This window comes from Emydura macquarii, unplaced genomic scaffold (assembly GCF_026122565.2).
Source record: "Emydura macquarii macquarii isolate MOO-44397 ecotype Brisbane River unplaced genomic scaffold, CSIRO-AGI_Emac_v2 contig_1692, whole genome shotgun sequence".
NCBI lineage: Eukaryota > Metazoa > Chordata > Testudines > Chelidae > Emydura > Emydura macquarii.
The window spans coordinates 815852-839680 of NW_027131829.1; the positions used below are offsets into that span (position 1 = coordinate 815852).

Genomic DNA, 23829 nt, shown 5'->3' on the forward strand with positions numbered 1-23829 from the left:
TGGCGGCCGTCGCGGGGCTTCAAATCAGAACCTCGAGGGAGCTAGGCGGTTTCTCATTGGCTAGATGGTGGCGGCTAGTCCCCTGGGGCAGTGGGTGCTCGCGAGCTGGCGTCTCCCGCGCCGCGCTGTGAGGGGGTAACGGCCGCTCAGTAGAGACGAGCCCCTGTCTTCAGTGCGGCCGAGGGGAGCGGCGGCGGTGGCGCGGCAATGGAGGGGGGATCCCGCTGCTCCGCCGCCCCTGCGCCTACTAAGTGACATTTCAGGCGGTGTCCGACCCTTCGCCGCCGCCGGCCGGGCAGCCCATGGAGGTGAGGGGGCGGCGGGAAGGGCTCTGAGGGCGAGCGGGTCGGAAGCGAGTTAGGGAATGTGGCTGAGGGAGCGCAGAGCCGGCGGGAGGGGAGTCCGAGGTGTCGGCGTGTGGGGTGAGTTCCGTGTGGGTCTCCACGCCCCATGCCTGGTGGTGAGAAGCTCCTTGGTGGCCGCCCGCTCTCAGACAGGAGCTGCCGTTGTGGGCTCGGGCTAGTTCTACTCCGGCTGAGCAGCCCCTCGCCTGCCCCCACCGTCCTCCAGCCCATGGGGCCAGACTTCCTGCCTCACCCGCAGCCCTGCTGTCTCCTGACTCCTTCCCATGACTTTCCAAAGAGGGCAGCACTCCCCACTCTCACTGTGACTCTTGTGGTCAGACAGTGAGTGCTCCGGTCCATATGCGTGACTGGCAATGGGAGGGTCACCCAGACTAGGGGATCCTCTGGCAGCATTCAGAGGGTGTAGTGATGCCCCTTGTTGCTGATGAAAGGGTAGTTAGTGTCTGTGGCTTCCTTATGCTCTGGTAATCTCCAGCTGCCATTTAAGACAAGTGAATCCCAAAAGCCTCCCTGGGGCATTTGGCAGTTGGCATAATTTAGAGCTTTCAAGATGTTCAAAATTATGGTGGGTGAACAGCCTGGCGTGCAGCTGGCCCAGGAATGGGGGTGTGTAGAAGGCAGTCTTATTATGGCTCTCCCCAGCTCTTCTATGCCACCTTCACACTTAATCAGGGGCCTGGCCCACTAAATTAAGGGAAGGATTAATTTGGACCATTAGTGTATAAAAGGGTTTTATTGTCCTCAGGTGAATAATTCCCTGAAAATCATCTGGGCAGAATATGCAGGCAAGTTTAGAAGAGTTAAACAGTTTGACATCTGAGTAAAATTAAAATCTTTACTTAAGTTAATGTGTAATTTGTGTCCTTCTACCCTATTCTTTTTGTACATAGCCTAAAGTTGCATTCAGAGGCACCAATCGCTGTTGGAGCAGTGCGGAAACCAGCGGAAGGTTAACCGATGTATTCAATAGTGTTATCATGACAGGCTCCAGCTCTTTCTATGATTGCTACAGAACACAGGTTCAGCTACTTATTTATAAATACATTTATATTTTACAGGTCTTTGTTTTCACTAAGAAACACCCCCAACCATTGTTAAATACTGCTGCATGGACAGCAGAATATAAACAGTTTAGTTTTGTTTGAGTATCTGCATTATAATAAACCTTTATTTGAAAGGATGGTACTCAAGTGAAGGAGGAAAAATTTTTTTCTTTATGGTGGCAACAATGGAGGATGACAGCTATTTTCAGCTTATTCATTTTTTGATTTCCCTTCTTTCTCTGCCAAAAAGAAAGGGATGTAGTCTGCTACCCTTCTCTAAATCCTCTGTCTGTGGTCCCCAGACTTTTCACCCTGCGTCTCCCATTGCCTTTGTCTGAGCCCGCTCCCTCTTAGCTGTGTTTGGGAGCCTGGGCAGGGGCCACAGTTGGGGGCTGGGGCCAGAGTCAGGGCTGGGTACTGGAGGCTGAGGCTGCAGCTGTGGGTGAATTTGTGGCCAGCAGCAGAGCCATATCCGGGCTGTGGTTGGGGCCTGAGGCTGGGGTGGGGCTACAGCCTGGAGTGGAGCCAGGCTGGGAGCCCAGGCCAGAGTGGGGCTGGGTGGTGCTCCTTCCCCCTCACCCTGGTAGGTGCTGGCCCAGGCCTTGCTGCACTCACCTCTTTGCCCCCTTAATGTTCCTCCTTGCCCCCTAGAGGGGGCACACCTCACAGTTTGGGGGAACCTCTCTCTCTCATATGTAAAACAAACCAAGAGAATTCCCCCCAAAAATACTTTGTTTGAAAATTGCTTTGTAATAACACAAATGAGCTTCTTAAGCCCATAACTTGTGAGGATTAAAAGAAGCTTGCTTTATTATTATTTATATTGCAGTAGCACCCGATGATCCCACTCAGGATCAGGTCCCCGTTGCACTAGGCAATATAAAAATATGGGGTTAGAGCATTACAAGTACTTAGTAAAAGTACTGCCTCTTTAAGCACTTAAGTTCAATGTTCTCAAAAAGCTCAGCTCAGCTGCTGCCTAACCCTATATGTATCTAAACTCCCAAGGCACCTGAGGGTATGTCTGAACTGCAGTGTAAGCCTGTGCTTGAGCCTTGGCTCAAGCCTAACATCCACCCCATGTCTACGCTGCAGTTGCACTAATCCAGGGCCAGAGGTCCAAGCTCAAGTTAAGCCAGGTCCCAGGGTCTGGACTCTATTGCTTTGCAATATAGACACAGCACTGGTTGACTCAGATTCTGGGAGTCAGTTGGAAGTATCCCACATTTCCATGGGACAGCTTCCTTAGTTTTCTCTATCCAAACAATCTGCAGTCCACTCTTGAAAATGGAAGCAACCTCTGCCTTTGCAAGTGGCAGCTGCTCAAGTCTGTGTAACCCATTCTTTTCTGATCACTGATCTGCAAGCACTCTGTCAGCGCATTCTGAGCTTGAAATGGGGAGTGAACTGATTAAGGCTTTTGCAGAGTGAGCGGCTTCTTGGTAGTATGAAGGGGGAGGAAGAGAATAAAGTTTTCCCACAGTGCACCATGGTCCTATGGTTGGAGTGGCCACATTTCAGGGGGAGAGGGCACTAGGGATGCTGGGATATGGTTACTCTGACTCAGGTCTACTTGCTGTGATTGCCAGAGCCTTAGTTTCAAGCACAGGTTAGAAAACTCTTAATACAGGGATAAAATACAATATAGAGACTCAAGGCCAGGATTCCTTAACATAGACTCTAAGGTCAGAAGGGGCCAGTATGATCATCTAGTTTGACCTGCTGCACAATGCAGGCCACAGAACCTCACCCACCGACTCCTGTAATATAGCTCTAACCTATGACTGAGTTATTAGTCCTCAAATCATGGTTTAAAAACTTTAAGGTACAGAGAATCCACCAGCAAGTGAGCCATGCCCTCTGCTACAGAGGAAGGCAAAAAACCCCCAGAGCCTTAGCCAGTCTGCCCTGGGTGAAAATTCCTTCCTGACCCCAAATATGGTGATCAGTTAAACCCTGAGTAGGTGGGCAAGACTCACCAGCCAGACACCCAAGAAAAAAATCTCTGTAGTAACTCAGAACCCACTCCATCTAACATCCCTTCAGAGGCCATTGGCATATATACCACCAGTAGTCAAAGATCAGTCAGTTGCCAAACTAGGCTGTCCCATCATACCATCCCCTCTATAAATTTATCAAACTCAGTTTTGAAGCCAGCTAGGTTTTTAGATGTGCAGGTGAATGAGCTGCTTATGGTGTGGCTGATGGTGTCACTAGAGTTGATGTGTGGGCAGAGCTGGCAACGGGGTTTGTTGCAGGGTATGTACCTGAGTTAGTGTTCTTCTTGTATGGTGTACGGTTGCTGGTGAGTATTTGTTTCAAGTTAGGGGGCTGTCTGTAAGCAAGGATAGGTCTGCCTCCCACAGCTTGAGTGAGCGAGTGAGGAATCATCTGCTAGGATAGGTTGTAGATCCTTAATGATGTGTTGGAGAGATTTTAGTTGGGGGCTATAGGTGATGGCCAGTGGTGTTCTGTTTTCTTTGTTGGGTCTGTCCTGTAGTAAGTGATGTCATCCACATCTACTAATGTAATATATACCATCATGTGCCAGCAATGCCCCTCTGCCATGTACATTGGCCAAACCAGACTGTCACTACGCAAAAGAATAAATGGACACAAATCAGACATAAAATATAGAAACATCCATAAACCAGTCAAAGAGCACTTTAGTCTCCCTGGACACTCTGTAAATGACTTGAAAGTTGCCATAATTTTACCAAAAAAAACTTTAAAAACAGACTTCAAAGAGAAACTGCTGTGCTTGAACGGATCTGCAAACTTGACACAATCAAACTGGGTCTAAATAGGGACTTGGAATGGTTATCTCATTACATGAAGTAATTGTCGCTCTTCACACATTCTCACTTCCTAATCAATGGTTGTGAATAATAGGCCTCAACTATTTCCTCATTGTTGTTCCTTAAACTTGGATATGTGTATATATACCTGCTATCTGATTTCTTTTCCTTACATCTGACGAAGTGGGTTACAGCCCATGAAAGCTTATGCCTGAAGAAATTAAATGTTAGTCTTTAAAGTGCTACAGGACTCTTGTTGTTTTTGCTATATACAGACTAACACGGCTACCCCTCTAGAACTTAACAGGACTGTAGTTATCCAGATCACATTTGTTCCCTTTCTTAAAAATAGAAACTAAGTTAGCAATTCTCCAGTCATATGGTACAGCCCCTGAGTTTACAGATTCATTATAAATCTTTGCTAATGGTCTTGCAATTTCATGTGCTAGTTCCTTTAATATTTGTGGATGGAGATTATCTGGCTGCTGCCACCACCCCCTGATTTAAAAATAATTCAGTTGACTGAAGTCCCACTAGCGCTAGGCTTACATTGCACTGTAGACATACCCTAAGTTGCCACCAGTAGGCATGCTCACAGCCAACTAAGTTCTGATTCAGGTCATAGAATCATAGAGTTGGAAGGGACCTCAGGAGGTCATCTAGTCCAACCCCCTGCTCAAAGCAGGACTAACCTCAGCTAAATAATCCCAGCAAGGGTTTTGTCAAGCCACAGCTTAAAAACCTCTAAAGATGGAGATTCCATCACCTCTCTAGGTAACCCATTCCAGTGCTTCACCACCTTCCTAGTGGAAAAACTTTCCTAATGTCCAACCTAGACCTCCCCCCCTGCAACTTGAGACCATTGCTCCTTGTTCTGTCATCCGCCACTGCTGAGAACAGCCTAGCTCCATCCTCCCTGGAGAACCCCCTTTCAGGTAGTTAAAGGCTGCTATCAAATCTCCCCTCGTTCTGTTCTGCAGCCTAAACAAGTCTAGTTCCCTCAGCCTCTCCTAAGTCTTGTGCCCCCCTAGGTCTGTAGCTAATAAGCTGCAGGGAGCCCTTGCTGAAGCATCAGCAGCCCCAACTTGGGATTTTCAAACTAGGTATTCCCCCATCTATTTTTGTCAGTGGTGCCTGATCCCATAAGTGTTCTCAGGATATGCCTAACATCTGGTACCTGTTACTAAAGGCGAGTTTATATGTTTGATATTAATCAGTTATTTTATTGCATTTAAAATACAGAATGAAGACAATGTAGACCTTCATCAAACATATAGTTCTTCACTTTCTACATCATCAGAATATTCAACTTCTGTTGACTCTTCTCTCTTTTATGCACCATGGTCTATATATGGAGATGATGTTAAACAATCTGCTATTTCTCAGATTAATATAAAGAACAGGTATGCTATTTTAACAAGTCATCCTGACAGAATGAGAGTCTGCTTCTTAGGAATATGTTTTTGTTTATCGGGTAAAACTTTCAAAGGGACCTGGTCACGCTGTCTGGAGTGGCTCACAATTGAGTGCCTACCTCAGGTCAGACTGTCGGAAAACAAGGGCAGACACCCCAAACTGGTGGTATATTATATTGTTAGATTCACCAAGCCAGTAACAAATGTGAACTCATGGATCAGTATAATAATCCTACCATGGAGTAAGTCCCCTTAGACTTTCCAGTCTATCTTGTCACCAAAACAAACTGAACTTAGTGATATTGGTCACATAAACCAAAAATCACACCACATCCGGCTTCTCCCAGTCTCAAAGAACCAGTCATTTACTCCCAGTTCAGTTGATACTCCGGATCTTACATCAAAGACAACACTGGCAGCTGATTCTATAGTAAACTAACTAATAGGTTTATTAGCTAAGAAAAAAAATGAGTTATTGAGAGGTTAAAGCAGGTAAAATATAATAAGTGAGTCAAAGTTTGTAAGTCCAAAATGATAGCATAGATGTCTGCATATAGCATAGTTTGCCAGTTTCCCAAAAGTCTTTTCAGGGCTATGTAGAATAGCTGGGGATTTCCATCTTCTTGTCCAGTTATTCTGTCCTCTTAGAATCCAAACAGTCCAGAGATAAAGGATCTTCCTCTGAATAGCTTCTTCTCATGAGAACAATCTGATAAGTGTTTCTACTCACATAATGGCCACTTGCTTTGTAATGAGCATTTCCAGTTACAGTCCTTCATTAGCATTTCACAAGATTTCTTTGATGAATAATTTAGTTACAGGGTTATACACAAATGCAAATATTTGTAATAGCAAACAGTAGGGTATTTCACTAGTTTTCATGAATTGAACACCTGAATACATTTTCATACTAGCACTCACTTTAATCTAGGGCTATGTAATTATAGGGGTATACATAATGTGAACTTAATTACAGGGCAATGTAAATGTAATAGCAGACAACCTGTTACAGATAAGTGAATACAATAATCTTAGCATCTCTTTTAATCTCTATTAGTGTATAAGTGATTTAATTTGAATACATACTTAATACTTGTTTGATATTGACCCACAAGTGAATTGGCCTGTATTGCTTTTCAAAGATAATTAGGTCCCCAAAGATACTGATAGGCACCTAATGGGACATTCAAAAGCATCTAAGCAGGTTAGGTGCCTGACTCTATTGATTTTAATGGGAATTAGGCACCTGACCTATTTGGATGCTTTTGAAAATCCCACCAGGTGCCTATATGCATCTTTAGGCCCTAAAATATATATGAAAATCTGGCCTTCAGGAACTTAGGTCCAGAACAAGGTGGATAATGGCCTCTTTAGGCACAAAGTCATTGACACTTGTATGTAGGTCCCCTCAGGTTGCAGGGCTCTACTTTGAATACTTCTAAGATCTGATACTGGTTAGACATCATAGCAAGAGGGCAGATACAAGCCACCATTAAGTGGGTGGGCAGCATAGTACCTGCACAAAAAATAGCTGGAGCCACAGGGAAACGTAGGGCAAATGTAAGAGGTATCAGGTGTGAGCAAGAGATGGGGGGAGGAGAAAGAGATGCTATTTCAGCTGCTAGAGAATGGGCTATCTAAGCAGCTGATCTTGCTTAGCTGCCTAATTCTAGCAGATGGTTCACAGCTGAGGATCTTAAGTGGATGGAGGCATCAACCTCTGGTTTATCAGCCATGTGCACCAGATCAGCACCTAAGCCTCTCTTCTCTCCCTGCTCCTCTCTCTAGCATTTCACTTCTGGCTATTTCAGGCTTATCCCTGCTTAGCTTGCTGGCTTCTGAGGAGCCTTTCCTTAAGTACTGAAATCAATACAGTGCATGGGGAGCCTGACTATCTGGCTCTGGGCTGAAGATTCCCCTAAACAGCAGGCCTATTGCAAATCAATGCAAAAGTATCTGGGGATTTGGGCCTTAAGTTCCATTTAAAGTCAATGGGACTAAAACTCCTAAATTACTTAGGCCCTTTTGAAAATGGGACTTCATTTTATTTCTATAGAATTTCAGAGTTTTTTAAGGTGAACATTTTAAAAAAAGTATAGATAAAAATAATTTCCTGTTCCAAAATGGTTTATTTGCTTCTTTTGATCAGGCTGCTTCAAACTTGCTTCTGGCTTCCCTAAATTCATTATTTCAGGTTTTGTGGGTACATTTTTCTCTCTTTTTCAATTTCCTTTCCTAATGGACTGTAAGTATTGACAGAAGCAGATTTTTACTGGATACAGCAATCATAGAAGATTAGGGTTGGAAAGGAACTCAGGAGGTCATCTAGTTCAACCCCCTGCTAAAAGCAGGACCAACCCCCACTAAACCATCCCAGCCAGGGCTTTGTCAAGCCTCACCTTAAAAACCTCTAAGGATGGAGATTCCATCACCTCCCTATGTAACCCATTCCAGTGCTTTATCACCCTCTTAGGGAAAAAGTTTTTCCTAATATCTAACCTGGACCTCCCTCACTGCAACTTGAGACCATTGCTCCTAGTTCTGCTATCTACTACCACTGAGAACAGCCTAGCTCCATCTTCCCTGGAACCCCCTTTTTTGTAGTTAAAGGCTGCTATCAAATCCCTCCTCGTTCTTCTCTTCTTCAGACTAAACAGATCTGCTGGCAGTGCTCCTAGTAATGCAGCCCAATATGCCATTAGCCTTGGCAACAAGGGCATGCTGTTGACTCATATCCAGCTTGTCCACTGTAACCCCCAGGTCCTTTTCTGCAGAACTGCTGCCTAGCCAATCGGTCCCGTCTGTAGCAGTGCATGAGTTTCTTCCGTCCTAAGTGCAGGATTCTGCACTTGTCCTTATTGAACCTCATCAGGTTTTTTTTTTTTTTTTTTTGGCCCAGTCCTCCAATTTGTCTAGGTCATTCTGTATCCTATCACTACCCTGCATCTTATCTACCACTCCCCCCAGATTAGTGTCATCTGCAAACTTGCTGAGGATGCAGTCCACCCCATCCTCCAGGTCATTAATGAAGGTGATGAACAAAACCAGCTGCAACAATCTGCCAAAGCAATTCTAAAGAAAGTAGAGGTTGCCGTGGCTGCCAGGTTAAGGATACTCATTTGATTAGCCCCTGGATCTTTTGTGTCCATTTGTATTTTAAGATTGTATATTTTAGTAGTAGTACAAAAAAATATATAGTTTACAGTTAGAATCTTTTAAGTTCTATGCAGGAGAGACTGTAATGGCAAGAAGTACTTTTACACACAAAGCAAAGATGGATATTGATCAGAGCTGTTAGTTTGTGTATTTTTAATGTAAGGACAATTTGGTTTTGAACTCTGAGCCCAATATTGAAATGTGTTGAGTAACCTTAACTCTCCCTGAAGTCTGAGTTGAAGGTGTTCAGCAAGTTTCAGGAGCAGGCCCTATGTCAATATACCCTATTTTTGCTCTACACAACATATATTCATTTGTTACAAACCCATTTTAGAATAAAGAGGAATGTAAAGTCTCTAGATGTCATATCTGAGATTTTCCCAAGCCTTTTAAGAGAATTTAAGAGGTAATTATCCTAATATATATGATTTTTTTTTCAGGATTCAAACTGAAAGAAATGATTATGGTAGTGAAACAGACTTATATGGACTTGTGTCTAACATCTTGGAAGAACAAGATAAATCACAGCCGTATTTTGCTGAGGGGTTAGTATATTGCTGTATATAGACTTCTAATTTTCTCTCCTCCCACCCTCATGCAAGCATTTCCCTTCCTTTTTTAGTTTGCTTCTGCATCTACTAGTGGGGGGAAGCTTGCAACTTAATTTTCAACCTTACTAAAAGGTGGGTGACCTTATTAAAATTGAGACTCATTTTTGACCAGCTATTCAAATACTCATTTTAGATTTTCACTTGCTTTGTAGCAAGTGTTGTAAATACCAATTCCTTTACATAGCATTCTGGAAATGGCTTATGCAAATATTATAACCATATCCCATTGAATCCTGCAGCCATCGCAAGCAAGTATAATTTTTTATTTTGCTTTTTCAATAAATTATTTTTCATTAATATTTGAAAAGATAGAAAAAGTACTACCCGCAAACTGTAGAGCATAAAATATTCCTTTTAGTACTACCTATGTAGAATTTGGTAATTACCTGATTTTCCAATTAATGCTCCATAGAATAAAAAGGTTAGAAGAAGAAACCATTATGATCATCTCATCTATATAAGGGCCCCATCTGAGTGCCTCACAATCTTTTTAATGTATTTATCCTTGCAACACTGTTGTGAAGGCGATATTGTTCCCATGTTACAGATGAGGGTACTGAGGCTGAGGGAGACTAAATGACTTGTCCAACAGCACATAGGACATCTATGTTGGAGCAGGGAATTGAATACAGATTTCCAGTCATAGACTAGCATCTGAACCACCATGTTTCCTCTCTGACCTGCTTAACACAGGCCAAAGAATTTTACCCAGTGATTCTTGCACCTAGCCCAATGATGTTTGATTAAATCTAAGTATATCTTAGAAAGAGATTCAATCTTGATTGAAAGACCTCCAAGTAAAGAAGAATTTACATAAAATATAATTAGAAATGGAGCTCTTTTCAGTGTCAATTTTGTGGTCTTTATATGTGGTTTTATTGAGTTTTAGGTGTAATTCTATTTTTTGTTTACAGTCTACTTATTACATTACTGACAAAAGTCTTCATTTTTTCCCTATATGTGTTACTCCACATAAGCAGCCAAAGAGTGTGTGCACTGGCACATTGATTCCTTCATTTATGCTCAGTGGTTTGATTTATCTACTGGAGGTACTGAGACAGTGTAAAGCACAAGCGCTCCTGAAGGTGTAATCAAGATGGTACAAAGAAGCCCTACGTTCTGAGTACCAAAAGATGGATTTTGGGTGATGGTGGTGGTTTGGATGTTATTTAGCAAGTCAAAATAAATAGAATGGTCATAGAGTATCAGGTTCATATTTCCATTTGAGCAGTGTCAGATAATAAATCTCTCTACAGTGTGAAATATGTATATATTGCTGCATAGAGACAACCCAGCACTTAGAAGGAATTGCGCACTAGTTGGAAGCAAGCCTTCAGTTTAATGGGAATGTTGAGTAGATGATAAAAGAAAGATAGTATATTGGTATATGGAACGTGTAAAATATGGGGGGAATGGTGGGATATCAGGGAAGAAGAGAGATCTTCTATCTCTCTTTCTCCCCTCTCCCTGGGAGGAATACCAAGGACAAAATTGTAAATATATGCATGTTTACTTCTAGGACCTGCTCCTCAAATTTAAAGTCAGTATGGCCTGTGAACACAACCAGATTTGCAGATCACCATGACCTGTTGTCAGAAACTAAAAGGCCTGTAGTTGCAGCTGTCTCTCAACAGGTTTTTTATGGTGGTGAATCCTTATCTGCTGCTGAAAAACAGTGCTTGCACAGTGGTAATTTAGCATCACAACAGAAAATAGATGAACTTTATCATGGGTTTACTAGCATGGACCTTGAAGAGCAATGGTTGTACCCTTCTAGGAATGATCATGCCAACTATTACAACATGCAGATCAACGAGAATGCGAAAACATCACCATTACAAAGCTATTCGTATATCAAAAACTCTTTTATTCCACAAACTGGTTTTTCAGAAGTAATAAAAGAATCAGGAGCAGATACTTATCTGTATGGAAGAGATAAGGTGTGTTCCAAAGGACCTGATGTGCAGTTACACCAAAAGCGGGCAGAAATGTTTCTTCCACAACTTAACAGATACAGTGAAAATGCAGATTATTGTAGATATCCAGAATATTCTCATCCCAGTAAAGCAAAGCATAATAAGAGTACAAACTTTAGTGTCCAAGATAGTAAAAAATTAACAAATGGAATACCTGAAGCACCAGCTATGGATACTGATACCTACACTAAACTATTTCAAGTTAAACCAGCAATTCAGAAAAAAATTGAAGATACAATTCCAGATCAACAGAACTTCACATTTTCTAAAACTGCAGGACTCTTGTCAGAAAAACAATTTGCAAATGAATCTTCATTTACCACTGACTTTGGGTTAAAATCGGAGTATGGACTAAAATCTCATGCAGCTTGTCCAGGGAGTAGTGATTTTGCAAATGCCATGGAAAAACAGCTCTTTTCCAAATCTGATCCCCAGAATTCTGAATATTTTAAATCACTGACCTTATTATCAAACTCAGCAACCACTTCAGCAGCCACCAGTGTAAGGCCTACTTGGATGAATATTCAAACTAAAAACAATACTTCTGTCCTGTACCAGAATCCAGGCACCTTGATGCAGTTGAGTAACCATCTGTCTGCTACTCCAAAAGGTTCCAATAATTCTAATGATTTTTCTCAATTGTCATCTTCAAATTTAACTTTAAATAGTAACTTGTTTCAGAAATTCTGCCAAGAAAATCCTTCAGCATTTTCTAGTTTTGATTTTGGTTATAATACTGCAGAACGAATTCAGCCTGCTAATCATATAGAAGGACTAACTAAGGTTGGAGAAGAGAGTTCCTTTGAATCAGTTACTGATAAAAAAATTAAGCAATCAAATGGTTTTTGTGAGAACTATTCAGCTCAACAATATGGGATCACTGAAAATGTGAACAAACACAACTTCCAAGCTAAGCTACAAAGTGGACATTATGATCCTGAGGAAGGACAAAAACACTTAGATGGATTGCCACAGAACACATACCAGGATCTGTTGGAGTCTCATGGTCACTTTAATAGCCACAGACAGGGAAGTGGAGACAGTAATGTTGTCAATAACCGTGTAAATCGCACACAGCCTTCCTGTTTTTCAAACAATTATATGATGGGTGACTTAAGACACAATCATAACTTTCAACAACTTGGTTCAAATGGGTTTCCCTTGAGATCCACCCATCCATTTGGCCATTCAGTTGTTCCCCTGATGGATTCCTATGATTTGTTTTCTTATGATGATTTAAGTCATTTATATCCATATTTTAATGATATGATGTATGGTGATGGTTCTTTCTCTGGTTTTGTACCAACATTTGGTTTTCAAAGACCAATTAAAACTCGTAGTGGGCCTGCCAGTGAACTTCATATTAGATTGGAAGAATGTTATGAACAATGGAGAGCGTTGGAAAAGGAAAGAAAAAAGGTAATAACCAGAGTAATTTATACAAAAGAGTTCCATTGTACAATGATATGACATGCTTAGATATGACATGACAGTCTATATTCTGTACATAGCAAGTTTAAATCTAAACAGTTCTTACTGTGTAAATGTTTGAAAGTGATGGAGTCCTAAAATGGGGATTGAGGAAGGAAATTAGCTTTTTCTGTAAAGTAGATTGAAAACAGGAAATACAAAGTTAAATCTTGATATGTGAGAGTATATACATTGGCTGCAGCTCCACAGTTAAACTTGAATTGCGTTTTGCACTTAAAGCAGGGGTTCAAACTCTTATTTATGAAAAATACAATGTATCCTCACCAAAACTACAGTACTTACTGTTTGAGTGTACAATGAGTTTCCAGAGAATTAACAAGTATTTCCATTAATTGGTTTAGGATTTAAAAATTAATTTTAAAATGTCTCCTTTAAGAAATTTAACAACTGACATTGTCAGACTTTTTTTTATTCCCTGATGATCTTTATAATGGAATAACAGATTCTGCAAACTTCTCTTACAGTTAAACTCACTGGAAATTTGGGCATAGGTTATATTTAAAGAACTATTTAGGATTACAAGTAATTTTTCTCATTTTTCATATATTTTTGTTCTTTAGCAGAGGCTGAAGAATAACATTCTTCTACAGAGAATTCCATGAAGATCTGGCTTCTCTCTAAGGGTATTTCTACTCTGCGTTTAGCTGTGCAGACAGCGCTTTGAAGTTACAGCTCAGGCTGGAGCTCAGGCTCTGAAGCCCTGGGCTCTAGCCTGAGCCATAACTTCAAAGTGCTTTCTGCACAGCTATTTTTAGAGCACTAGTGCAAGCCTGCTAGCCTTAACCTGTCAACCTGGGCTGAGAGGCTCACTTTTGCAGGCTCCAAAATGCTATGTAGACATACACATAATGGCTGCCATTTCCAGTTATTCTTAGTGGGATTGAGGCAACAGACTGTCCCTCGGAGATATGAAACTTTCTCAGTTAAACTTGTTCCTCTTCACCTTCTGACACAGGGAGCCTTCATCTTCTATTAGGGAAGTTTAGCTACGCTCTTTTAGGAAACAGTGGGCCTCTGGCCATTTTGAAAGAGCAGTTCTTCCTGATTTTCTCTGAGGAAACTCCAGTCTCTGTTGAAAGAAAAATTTTGTTATGAAAAATATTGGTAAAAATTACCATTAATCCCAAATATTTATTTTCAAAATCTAATTCTTGCACCAGATTTGCTCAACAGGAGGGAGAAGGAACTAGTGGTTTTGTGTGTTAGGGAGAGAGGGAGCAATGTGTCTGTGCACATGCAGAGGGAGGGGGAGTGCTGAAAGTGCAGAAGGAAGAAAGAGACTAAGTTGTGTATCTGCAGAGCAATGTAGGGAGGCTCGAGATGGGGAATTTGGAGAATAGGCAGAAAGGGTGAATTGGGGTGTATACGCTCAGGCTTCGTTGATGAAACAAAGCAGTTATAAACATAGTTTATCTGGCTGCTTTGTGCTGCTCTGAGTAGCATAAAATGGCCATAGTGTATTGGTGAATCTGCTCATAATTAAAAAAAACAAAACAAAAACTTAAAGTTGGTTTGAACAATTTATGTTTTCAAATCATTAAAATATCACATGGTAATGTTCTCCTTGAGCATTTGTTCAATATTCATATAGGAAATTTTGAAATAAAAAAGAAATTAACAGACAAAAATGGTTAAAATGAAATTAAGGTTGAGAATACGTATAATTAATTCAAGATAATGTACATTGCAGGGTTGTTAACCCAGGAAATTTGAGGTAAGGTTTAAACTTCAAAAAAATCCAGACAGGACATGCACAGTTAGAGCACCCAAACAATTTTTACTCTGCCCTGTTGTGACACCATTAATTTAATTTGGTACCACAAACATTAAAATGCCGTAATCCTATAGTTGTTGCGTGGTGTCTCTACAAGGAAGAGTTAAGAGTGAGTGCTCTAACTCTGCACTTTTGTACCTTAGCAAGTTTGGGTTTCTTATAAATTTAACCTTACTTCTTGAATTTCTTTAACAACACTTGGTTTGGGGGTAATTGCAACATCCCCGTTACATATTTTATCTGAAAATAGTGATATGTACTCTAACCTTAGCCCTATTCTGAAGTAGTTATTTTGTCTGGAAATTAAGTTAATCAGTTTTAAAATATACATGAATCAGCCTTATCTATGTTATCAAAAGAGAGTGCCGTTATGAAAATGGGTTCTTGATATTCCAATGCATAGTGTTGGCAAAACTAGTGCCCAGGACTCATAGTCTGAGGATATAAATTTTACAGTGAGTCCTAGATCCACAAAGGGACTTTGGCATCTGAGTCCAAAATTTAGATCCTCAAAACCCGGCTCAGCTGCTGCCTAACCCTGTAGGTGCTTGTATTTCCGGCAGTAAAATCCCCATGGTACTTAAATATTGGGACAGAGAATGACTATCTCTCTAGCTCAGTGTTCAGGGCAGTCACCTGGGAGACCCAGATTTAAGTCTCTGCTCCAATCAATATTTAAGTATTTTATACAATGTGTAACAGCTTCAATGGGAAAGATTGAGAGGGACTCACCTCAGAATATCCTATAGCTGAATGGTCAATGCACTCTCACCTAGGAGGTGGGAGACCTGGCTTCAAGTTCAAATTTTGGAATTAGGCAGAGTGGGACTTGAATCTGGGTTTCCAGCATTCTGGAGGAGTGCACTAACCCCCCTAAATTATAAGAGAGGGCATAAATTATAAGAGGCAACCATCTTCTCACTTTTGGGGGAGCAAGGGCTGACTTATCTTAGGCACCTAACTCAGAAGAGCATTAGGTGCCACCTTCAAGTACTTAAGTCCCTTTGAGGGGGAGGGCTTACACCCTCACCCCTCTCGTTGGCATTTCCTACCGGCTAGCTTATGCAGCTCTCTGCTCGGCTTGCTGGATTCTGTGAATCCCATTCTTAGGGATGTGTAATTCCCTGCATTGTACAGGAAGCCTGAGAATCTAACTCAGAGCTGTGGATTCCACTAGGCAGCGGGGCACCTAAATGTTAGGGGTTGCAGTGCTGAGTCCTCTTTGTGGAGCTAGTCCTAAATACTTAGTTTAAATACAATCATGCTAGCAGTTCCTTTGAATGAACGGGTAGTTTATTCCCTTTAAATAAGAGATTGCCAGATCCGCTTTGGGAGCTAGTGATCTGGTGTTACGTTTCTGCTCAGTTAGCAAACTGAATGTTAGCCCAAACTACCAGTTTTCAAGACACATGATTTCTACAACTATATGCACTTCAGCACCTACCCCCCCCCCTTTTTTTTTAAAATAATTTTTAGGAAAAAAGCTTCCTATGGGAAAGATATCACTCTTACAATTTGATACAGTTTTATTTTTGTTCCTTACAAGAATAATTAGACAGCTCACTTCATTAACATCACAAGAAAACGAAGTCATATTTTTTCTCAGACTGAATCTGCTCTTGCCAAGAACTACCCAGGGAAAAAGGTTTCCAGTACTAACAACACTCCAATTCCAAGGCTGACATCAAACCCATCAAGAGTTGATCGTTTAATTGTGGATCAGCTACGTGAACAAGCCCGAGTGAGTTGACTAGTAATATATAACTTGATGCAATTTAGATTACTTATATACTTGTGTCGTTAGTGGAAGTCCTCATGAAACATGTATTCTTTACAGTTAAATAAAGTTAGAAAGGATATCATGAAATAAACTAAAAAACTTGAAAATATATAAACGTAAGAAACTGCAAGACTTCTGTTCTGTCATTTTGAATTAATACTGTGGAATGAATCATAGACGATTAGAGTTGGAAGGGACTTCAAGACATCATCTAGTTCAACCCCCTGCTCAAAGCAGGACCAACCCCAACTAAACCATCCCAACCAGGGCTTTAAGCCTCACCTTAAAAACCAATAAGGATGGAGATTCCACCACCTCCCTAGGTAACCCATTCCAGTGCTTCACTACGCTCCTAGTGAAAATGTTTTTCCTAATATCCAACCTAGATCTCCCCCACTGCAACTTGAGAACATTGCTCCTAGTTCTGCTGTCTACTACCACTGAGAACAGCCTAGCTCCATCCTCCCTGTAACCCTCTTCAGGTAGTTAAAGGCTGCTATCAAATCCCCCCTCATTCTTCTCTTCTGCAGGCTAAATGAGCCTAGTTCCCTCAGCCTCTCATAAGTCATGTGCTCCAGCCCCCTAATCACTTTTGTTGTCCTCTGCTGGACTCTTTCCAATTTGTCCACATCCTTTCTATAGTGAGGGACCCAAAACTGGACACAGTACTCCAAATGAGGCCTCACCAGTGCCGAATAGAGGGGAATAATCACTTCCCTCGATCTACTGGCAATGCCCCTATTAATGCAGCCCAATATGCCATTAGCCTTCTTGGCAATAAGGGCACACTATTGCCTCATCTAGTGTCCAGGTCCTTTTCTGCAGAACTGCTGCCTAGCCTGTTGGTCCCTAGTCTGTAGCAGTGTATGGGATTCTTCTCTCCTAAGTGCAGGACTCTGCACTTGTCCTTGTTGAACTTCACTTGGTCCCACTCTGCCTAGCAACTGATTTTATTGAACCTTTGTGTGAAGGTATTCTGCTTCAGTTCCTTAAATTACTTCTACCTTCGTCACATTTATGCTGTGTCCTCGTTTTTGACTCTCCCATCCCCCACTTACCACTGTCAGTTCTGTCACCTGTATGAATCTCTTTCATAATTTTAAGTCACTTTAGATTCATCATTACAAAAAAGCCCAAATCCTTTAATATCTACCATGACTGATTCTTTGGGTTTGGTGTTATTGTCCTGTACTGCATCCTCTCCTAAAGAGTCCAATACAGTGCACACTATTCTAATATAAGTCTGAATCCTGCTGGAATGGTATCATCTTTTTTCATACTTTATTCTTCTCATGAAACTTAGTACTGTGTTTACTGTTTTCACTGCTGTTGTGTAATGTGATTATTAGAAAATGTTAATAGAATAGATAACTGTCCTAGCCAAATAATCTTCTTTTTTACTTGTTGAAATGAAGAACTGATTTTAAATATACTATCACCATTTTAAAGTTTCATACCCCAAAACGTTTTAGAGTAGTACAACTCAATTCACCTGACACAACACTGTATTTTCCAGTGGGGTGGAACGTGATTCATCCATTTATAGATCGACTTATAGCAAAGCTACCCAACAATTTGGGATAAGAAGGGAATGAAATAGAGGGGAAGTATAGGTGGGCTGCATGTAAATGCCCAGCTTGGGACTTTGCTAGGACATGAGGATCAATAAATAGAAGTTTAGCCATCCTACAGTCTGGTTGGATTGCTCATATTTCGTTTGGTAGGTTCACTTCTTGTTCTGAACTGCAAAAAGCCAGTAAAAAATGAGCTCAAATATTTAAAATAGCAAACTGCCAGATATTTACAGCTTTAAAAGATTAAAAATGCAATGGTTGTGATGCAACAAAAAACGTTTTTAGAGGTTTGAGGGTCTGAAATATCATTGAGTAAGAATAATAGACGCTGAATGGATAGGCAAGTGTTCTGCAGCAGGTGGGTGGATAGAGATTGAACATAGCTGAGAATTGAAGGCAGGCAGTGGTATAATTTTCAAAATAAAATGTGGAGAACTGATAGTGACTGGGTGGAAAGACTGCTGGGGATAATTTCTGTAGGAATTTTTAAAAATCAAGATTTGTGCTTCCTGTGACGAATCACTCTGCTTGTATGTTTTCTCCCCTCACCCCTACTGTTCTAAGTTTTTCATCTTTTTAGATTGAGCTTTTTTGGAGTAGGGATCAGGACTCCTTTGTTTGGAAAACACTTAACATGTAATAAAGAGCTGCCACCATTGAAATAATAAAGAAAGAATAGGGTACTGGCTGATTTTTTTAATTTTTTTTTTTTTTTTTTTTAAAAGGAGAATGCTATTTACACTCAATCTTACATAAGAATGGCCACACTGAATCAGACCAATGATCCATCTAGCCCAATATCCTGTCTTCTGGCAGTGGCCAATGCCAGGTGCTTCAGGTGCAATGAACAGAACAGGTTATCATCAAGTGATTTATCCCATCTTACCCTATGTGTTTTTCCATCACAGATGAGCATCTGACAGTTTTGTAAAACTCTATAAACCAAAGTGTGGTAAGAAGCTATTTAAATGCTTTTCGTTACCTGCATTCTTCCACATCTGAGAGGCTTTTTCATCTTTGTTCCACATTTCAGTGGTGGATCCAGGAGGGAAAATACCTGACTTTTCAAAAGCTGTGCAGGGGTTTTAGCACACTTCTTCAATTACTAATGGAAGAAGTATTGCTAAATCATCTGCTTTGTCCTGAAAATCTTAACTATTGCTTTTAGCAAAGCATTTCAATTGTTTTTAAACAAATTCCAGCCTTGACGCTTTACTAACATGGTTTTTGGTCTTAAAGTATGTCTTCTCAGCTATAGCTGTAAGCTCTCAGGGAAGCTGTAGGGTCATAAATGAGGATTCATGTTGGGGGGAAATCCAATCTTGTGTCTACTCCAAAGTGTGGAATGAAGGCAAAAGCTAAGATTTTCAAAAATGACTTGTAATTTTGGGTGCCTGATTGAAACTTTATATAAGGGACTGACTTACAGAAAGTGGTGAGCACCTGCTTTCTGAAAACCAGTGCCTTTTAAAAGGTGTCCCAAGATGTGTATGCAAACATTTAGGCACCCACAATCACTAGTTAATTTTGAAAATCTTGGCTGAAAAGCACATCAGTACTGGGGTGTTGTAACTCTCCCCAAACCAAGCACTGTTTGGCTTCTTGTTTGGAGAAGATAAAATTACAGCTAAGGATTTTACCTATTTCCAAAACATAGCTTTCTGAAGGAAAGTTTGTAGCAGGATGATATTCATTTCTATTCTATTTCAGTTTAATTTTCACTTAAGTTTAGATGAAGATAATCTGATCTATAACAGATATAAAATGTTCATTAGGTTGTGACTTTACTTGGAAAAATGGAACGTCTTCGCAGTTCTCCCCTTCATGCTAATATCTCTACTGCTCTTGATAAACATCTGGAGGTAATTCATATAGTGCAGTCACGGAGAAAGGATGAAATTGTAAATGCTTCAAATCGACAAAGGCAAGGAGCTCCGAGATGCCAAGATGAGAGAGGTATAAAAATCCTTCTACATGCTGTTATTGTAGCAGAAACAGTTTACATCTATCGCGATTCCATAATAATAGGAGAGTGGTTTTTTTTTTTTTTTTTTTTTTTTCTTTAAATTATGAGACTTTGATTTGAATTTTTGACTCAGAAAAAATGGCAGAATTTTTCTATGCTTTAAACTGATCCTCTTTTATCTAGGAATGTAAAATACAATTTTTGAACATTAGATAAATGGAATTAACCAATTTATAAAAGGTCAGCAGGAGCAGGAGGTAGCTATAAGCAAGCTCACTCAGCTAAGCAAGAGGCTTATGTAGGTTTCTATATTGAACTCATCACTCTAGTACCTGAGGCATTTAGGTGTCTTAGGTGCCAAAGTACCTTTGAGAATCTGGTCTAAGTGCCTAAAATCATGCATGCCACTCCCACTAGCTGATTTAAGGCGCTTTATTGATAGACTCAAAAGGGAGTCCCAACCAGTCCTCATAGGTGGCAGCAATACAGGGCTTTGTTCCTCAGGAGGTCATCTAGTCACAGTGGGGGGAAAAAAATTCTCGAATGGTGTGTTCACATTAACAATATTTAGTGGACATGTAATGCCCTTTTCTTCCTCACAGATGTTTTTGCCCTTGCTTTGGCAATTAAAGAGATGAGTGTAGCAACACGGAAAGCACGTACTACCCTTTGGTGTGCACTTCAGATGACCTTACCAAAAACTACCAGTACAGCTGGACAGGTAGAGGTGGAGAAAGCTTTTCAGGAGATGGTACAGTCTGAAGATAAAGCATGTGAAAATATGAACAGCAGCAACCTCATGAACCAGAGAGGTGAAACAAACAAACACTAATGTCACCCACGCAAGAGTAAAATGTGCAGTGTGGGTGTAGCAAGACACAGTATACTGCAAATATTTTAAATTAACTGTTAAAGCTTGAGAAATTAATTTATTTTCTTCCAAATGTAAAGTTAATACCTGAATGAAGCAAGTTCAGTTTCTCAAAAAAAAAAATCAAAATCCAATTTAAGTAATTGGACACTGAACTAATAGGTTATGTTAGCAGCTTTAGCAATACATTAACTGGTCAGCATTGTTAATTTAAGTAATGTGATTATTTTTAACAACTACTCCGCAGTGTAGGTAAGCACCAGTATGAAATTCTTCTATGCGATAAGTTTCTTTTAGGTTTGCCTTAGTAAACATTTTCAAATAATGAATCTCAGTGACTGTAACCCACCATAGGCTGCAGTCTAGAAACAGACAAGTTTTGATTGTGATGTAAAAATGTTTTCCTTATCAAACTAATACCTGGAAACAGGAGGAAAACAATGCTAAACATACCCAATATTAATGTAAAAATTAAATATTTAAAATACAGACCTATTTATAAATTTGAAATTTTAGAATCTAAATTTATGAAAGGAAATGCACCAGATTTTCCTCAATTAGTGATATTATAAAACTGCCATTGTGAAACCATGCAATGTAGTGAAGGTAAAACTTGTTCAAATCATTTGTGCATATTCTTTAAAAAAAATGGTATCTCTGTTTTAAAATATTTAAATGTGATCAAAACATTACCTTTACACACTCTGAATCTTAAAAAGCTGCAAAGCAGCCAAAATAATGAGAATTGTTCTTATACCCTTGGTTTAATACTTTTAAAGAGGGTATCACGAGGTTCTGAAATGTATTTTTTTTAAAGTTACTCTTTAGCTTGTTTGGTTTGAGATTGGTTAGCGTATATTTTGTTAAATTTATTAGTTGGCTTCTGTATTTTTGAGAGCTATTGAATTCTTGGCTTTTTCTGTGTTTCTTATCTCTTAATATATTTGTATTGAACGTGAATAATTTATTCATTAATATGAAATGTTGATATTATGTGGCTCAGGAGATCTTGGGTTTTAACAATTCTAGCATGGAGTTATACTATAATGTGTGGATTAAATTTATTGAACTATCCTTGTCTAGACACACTGATATTTTAGATATCTGTGTTCTTCTTAGTTTTAGAAATCCTGGTATGCAAACAGTGTAATCACACCACATAAATTGTCTTTAGATGATGTGAGAGAGAAACTGATTGAGAATGCAGGAGAAACTGTACTAGAACTATTTTGATCATTGATACGACTTACAGTACTGCCAAAATTAATTGCGTGGGGGCAGCAAAATATAATAAACATCATACCACAGTAGTCACTGCACAAAGACTGGTTAAGTTTGACATAAGACATGTTGAATGTTATGAAAACAAATATTGAACTGAATTTAGTCTGGTAAGAAATAAAGTAGCTTTTTAGTTGAAAAATGTTGAGTTTTATTCTGCATGTGTGAATTTGAACATGTTTTAGTGAATTAGACTCTTTATGTGCATGTTGATATAATGAATACTAATTTTATATTTTCATCAGGAAATAAGATTACCGAACTATGTTGAAAGGAATGTTGACCGAAACTACTGTAGTTTCAAATTTAATAATACTAAAAGAATGCCAGCATTGTAATAATATTAAATATACCATAGAGAACTAAATAACATTTTTGCAATGGATCACAAGGGTTTTTTAATTGCTTTGCACATTAACTATGGTTAATAAAAGCCAGAAGCTGCCAGAGCCTGCCTACTTGAGGATTCTGATAGATCCAGCTGAAATTCTGGTAGCACTACTGGTGGGAGTTGTTTGGAGGACGGGGGAGAATTTTCTTGCATAAAATCAGTCGGACTCTTCGGGAGAAGGAAAAATTAAGCAACAAGTAAGATTCCTTTTCTCCTAATTACCTTAAGTCAGTTTAGATGTTGGGAATTCCACAAGTAGTATACAAAAGAGGGAGCTATAACGTGGATGCCAAACAAGCCCTGAACACTGCTGCAGCATGAGATCTGCCATACAAAGGCAATGTCTGTCTGGCTATTGAGTCTGTAACAAGAAAAAGTGTTGAGGTTGAAGGACACTCTTGTAGCTGCCCTGCTGCTTGAGGGAAGGCATCTTTTCCTTCCAGGATGTGGCAAGTCCTGGTGGAATGGGTTCAGACAGCTGAGGGAGAGACTAAGGCCTGGATTCCCAAAGATACTTGGTCATTGCTCTGCTCAGTGTTGCAACATCTAGTCCTAGGTGGCCTGCCACATAGTGGAATCCTCTGCCCTGAGCTAGGTGCCCAGGCTCTTCATGCATTGTTATAGGGAGAGTTAAGTACCTAAGGAAGAGATCCTCAGAAACCAGCAAGCAGAATGGGGAGATGGCTAAGCTAGCCAGGAGTGAAATGCCAAGGAGAAGAGGGGCTTAGGTGCCTAAGTGGCTGACCTGATACACCTGGCTGGCAGGACAAAGACAGGTGCCTCCCTCCACTTGTAAAAGTCCAGTCCTGTTTCCTTGAAGACAAGACAAATGTACACAAAAGCAGAAAGAGAATACGCAGCTTCTGCTTGTGGAGCTGAGTCTTACTTGTAACTTCACTGTTGGAGAAACACAGGTACGGCATATGGTCTCATTAATCACCCTGAGATCTGGCAAACGTGGAACAGCCTCAGGTTGTTTAGACGTTGCTTTTAGCTGCCTTTCTAGTCGGGCTCACAGCAGTATTCTGAAAGAGACAATCTTGAAAATTCATACTTTTTTATTAAACAGTAGGCAAAGACAGATGAGAAAAGAGGAGAAATTAGGGGAAGGAAAATGACATATGAGGGAGGGAGTAAGAGCAGGAACCCAAATCTCACATTCCAGGTTTTCAGCAAAAGCTGGTAGAGGTGTCATCAGTCCCCTCTTCCTGCTGTGGTCTAGTCAGGAGATCTCTCAGGATCAGGACAGTAAAGGTTCCATGGTGTTATGAATCCTGGGGTCCCAAGAGATGGTGGGGTTGGCAGCCATGAGTAGAGCTTGCTTCTTTCAGTGCACC

General features: G+C 40.3%; 1 protein-coding gene across 2 annotated transcripts; it reads left to right on the top strand.

The window, feature by feature from the left end:
* Positions 1-68: 68 nt before the first annotated feature.
* On the top strand, positions 69-22489 carry MEIOC (meiosis specific with coiled-coil domain). 2 transcript variants are annotated; one of them, XM_067556223.1, is made up of 8 exons: positions 69-308; positions 1256-1384; positions 5449-5609; positions 9218-9322; positions 10908-12783; positions 16236-16370; positions 19759-19939; positions 20552-22489. In XM_067556223.1, exons 1-8 carry the CDS (start codon positions 303-305, stop codon positions 20779-20781), a joined length of 2823 nt encoding a protein of 940 aa, XP_067412324.1. In that variant the 5' UTR covers positions 69-302; the 3' UTR covers positions 20782-22489. The 2 variants fall into 2 exon arrangements, with proteins under 2 accessions (XP_067412324.1, XP_067412325.1); XM_067556224.1 differs by lacking the exon at positions 5449-5609.
* Positions 22490-23829: the final 1340 nt, after the last annotated feature.

What these genes read in the sequence shown, in the direction of transcription:
- MEIOC (XM_067556223.1), top strand. An exon ending in ATGATTGCTACAGAACACAG is followed by an intron (nt 1,385 to 5,448) that starts GTTCAGCTACTT and finishes TTTAAAATACAG; the next exon opens with AATGAAGACAATGTAGACCT. An exon ending in CAGATTAATATAAAGAACAG is followed by an intron (nt 5,610 to 9,217) that starts GTATGCTATTTT and finishes TTTTTTTTTCAG; the next exon opens with GATTCAAACTGAAAGAAATG.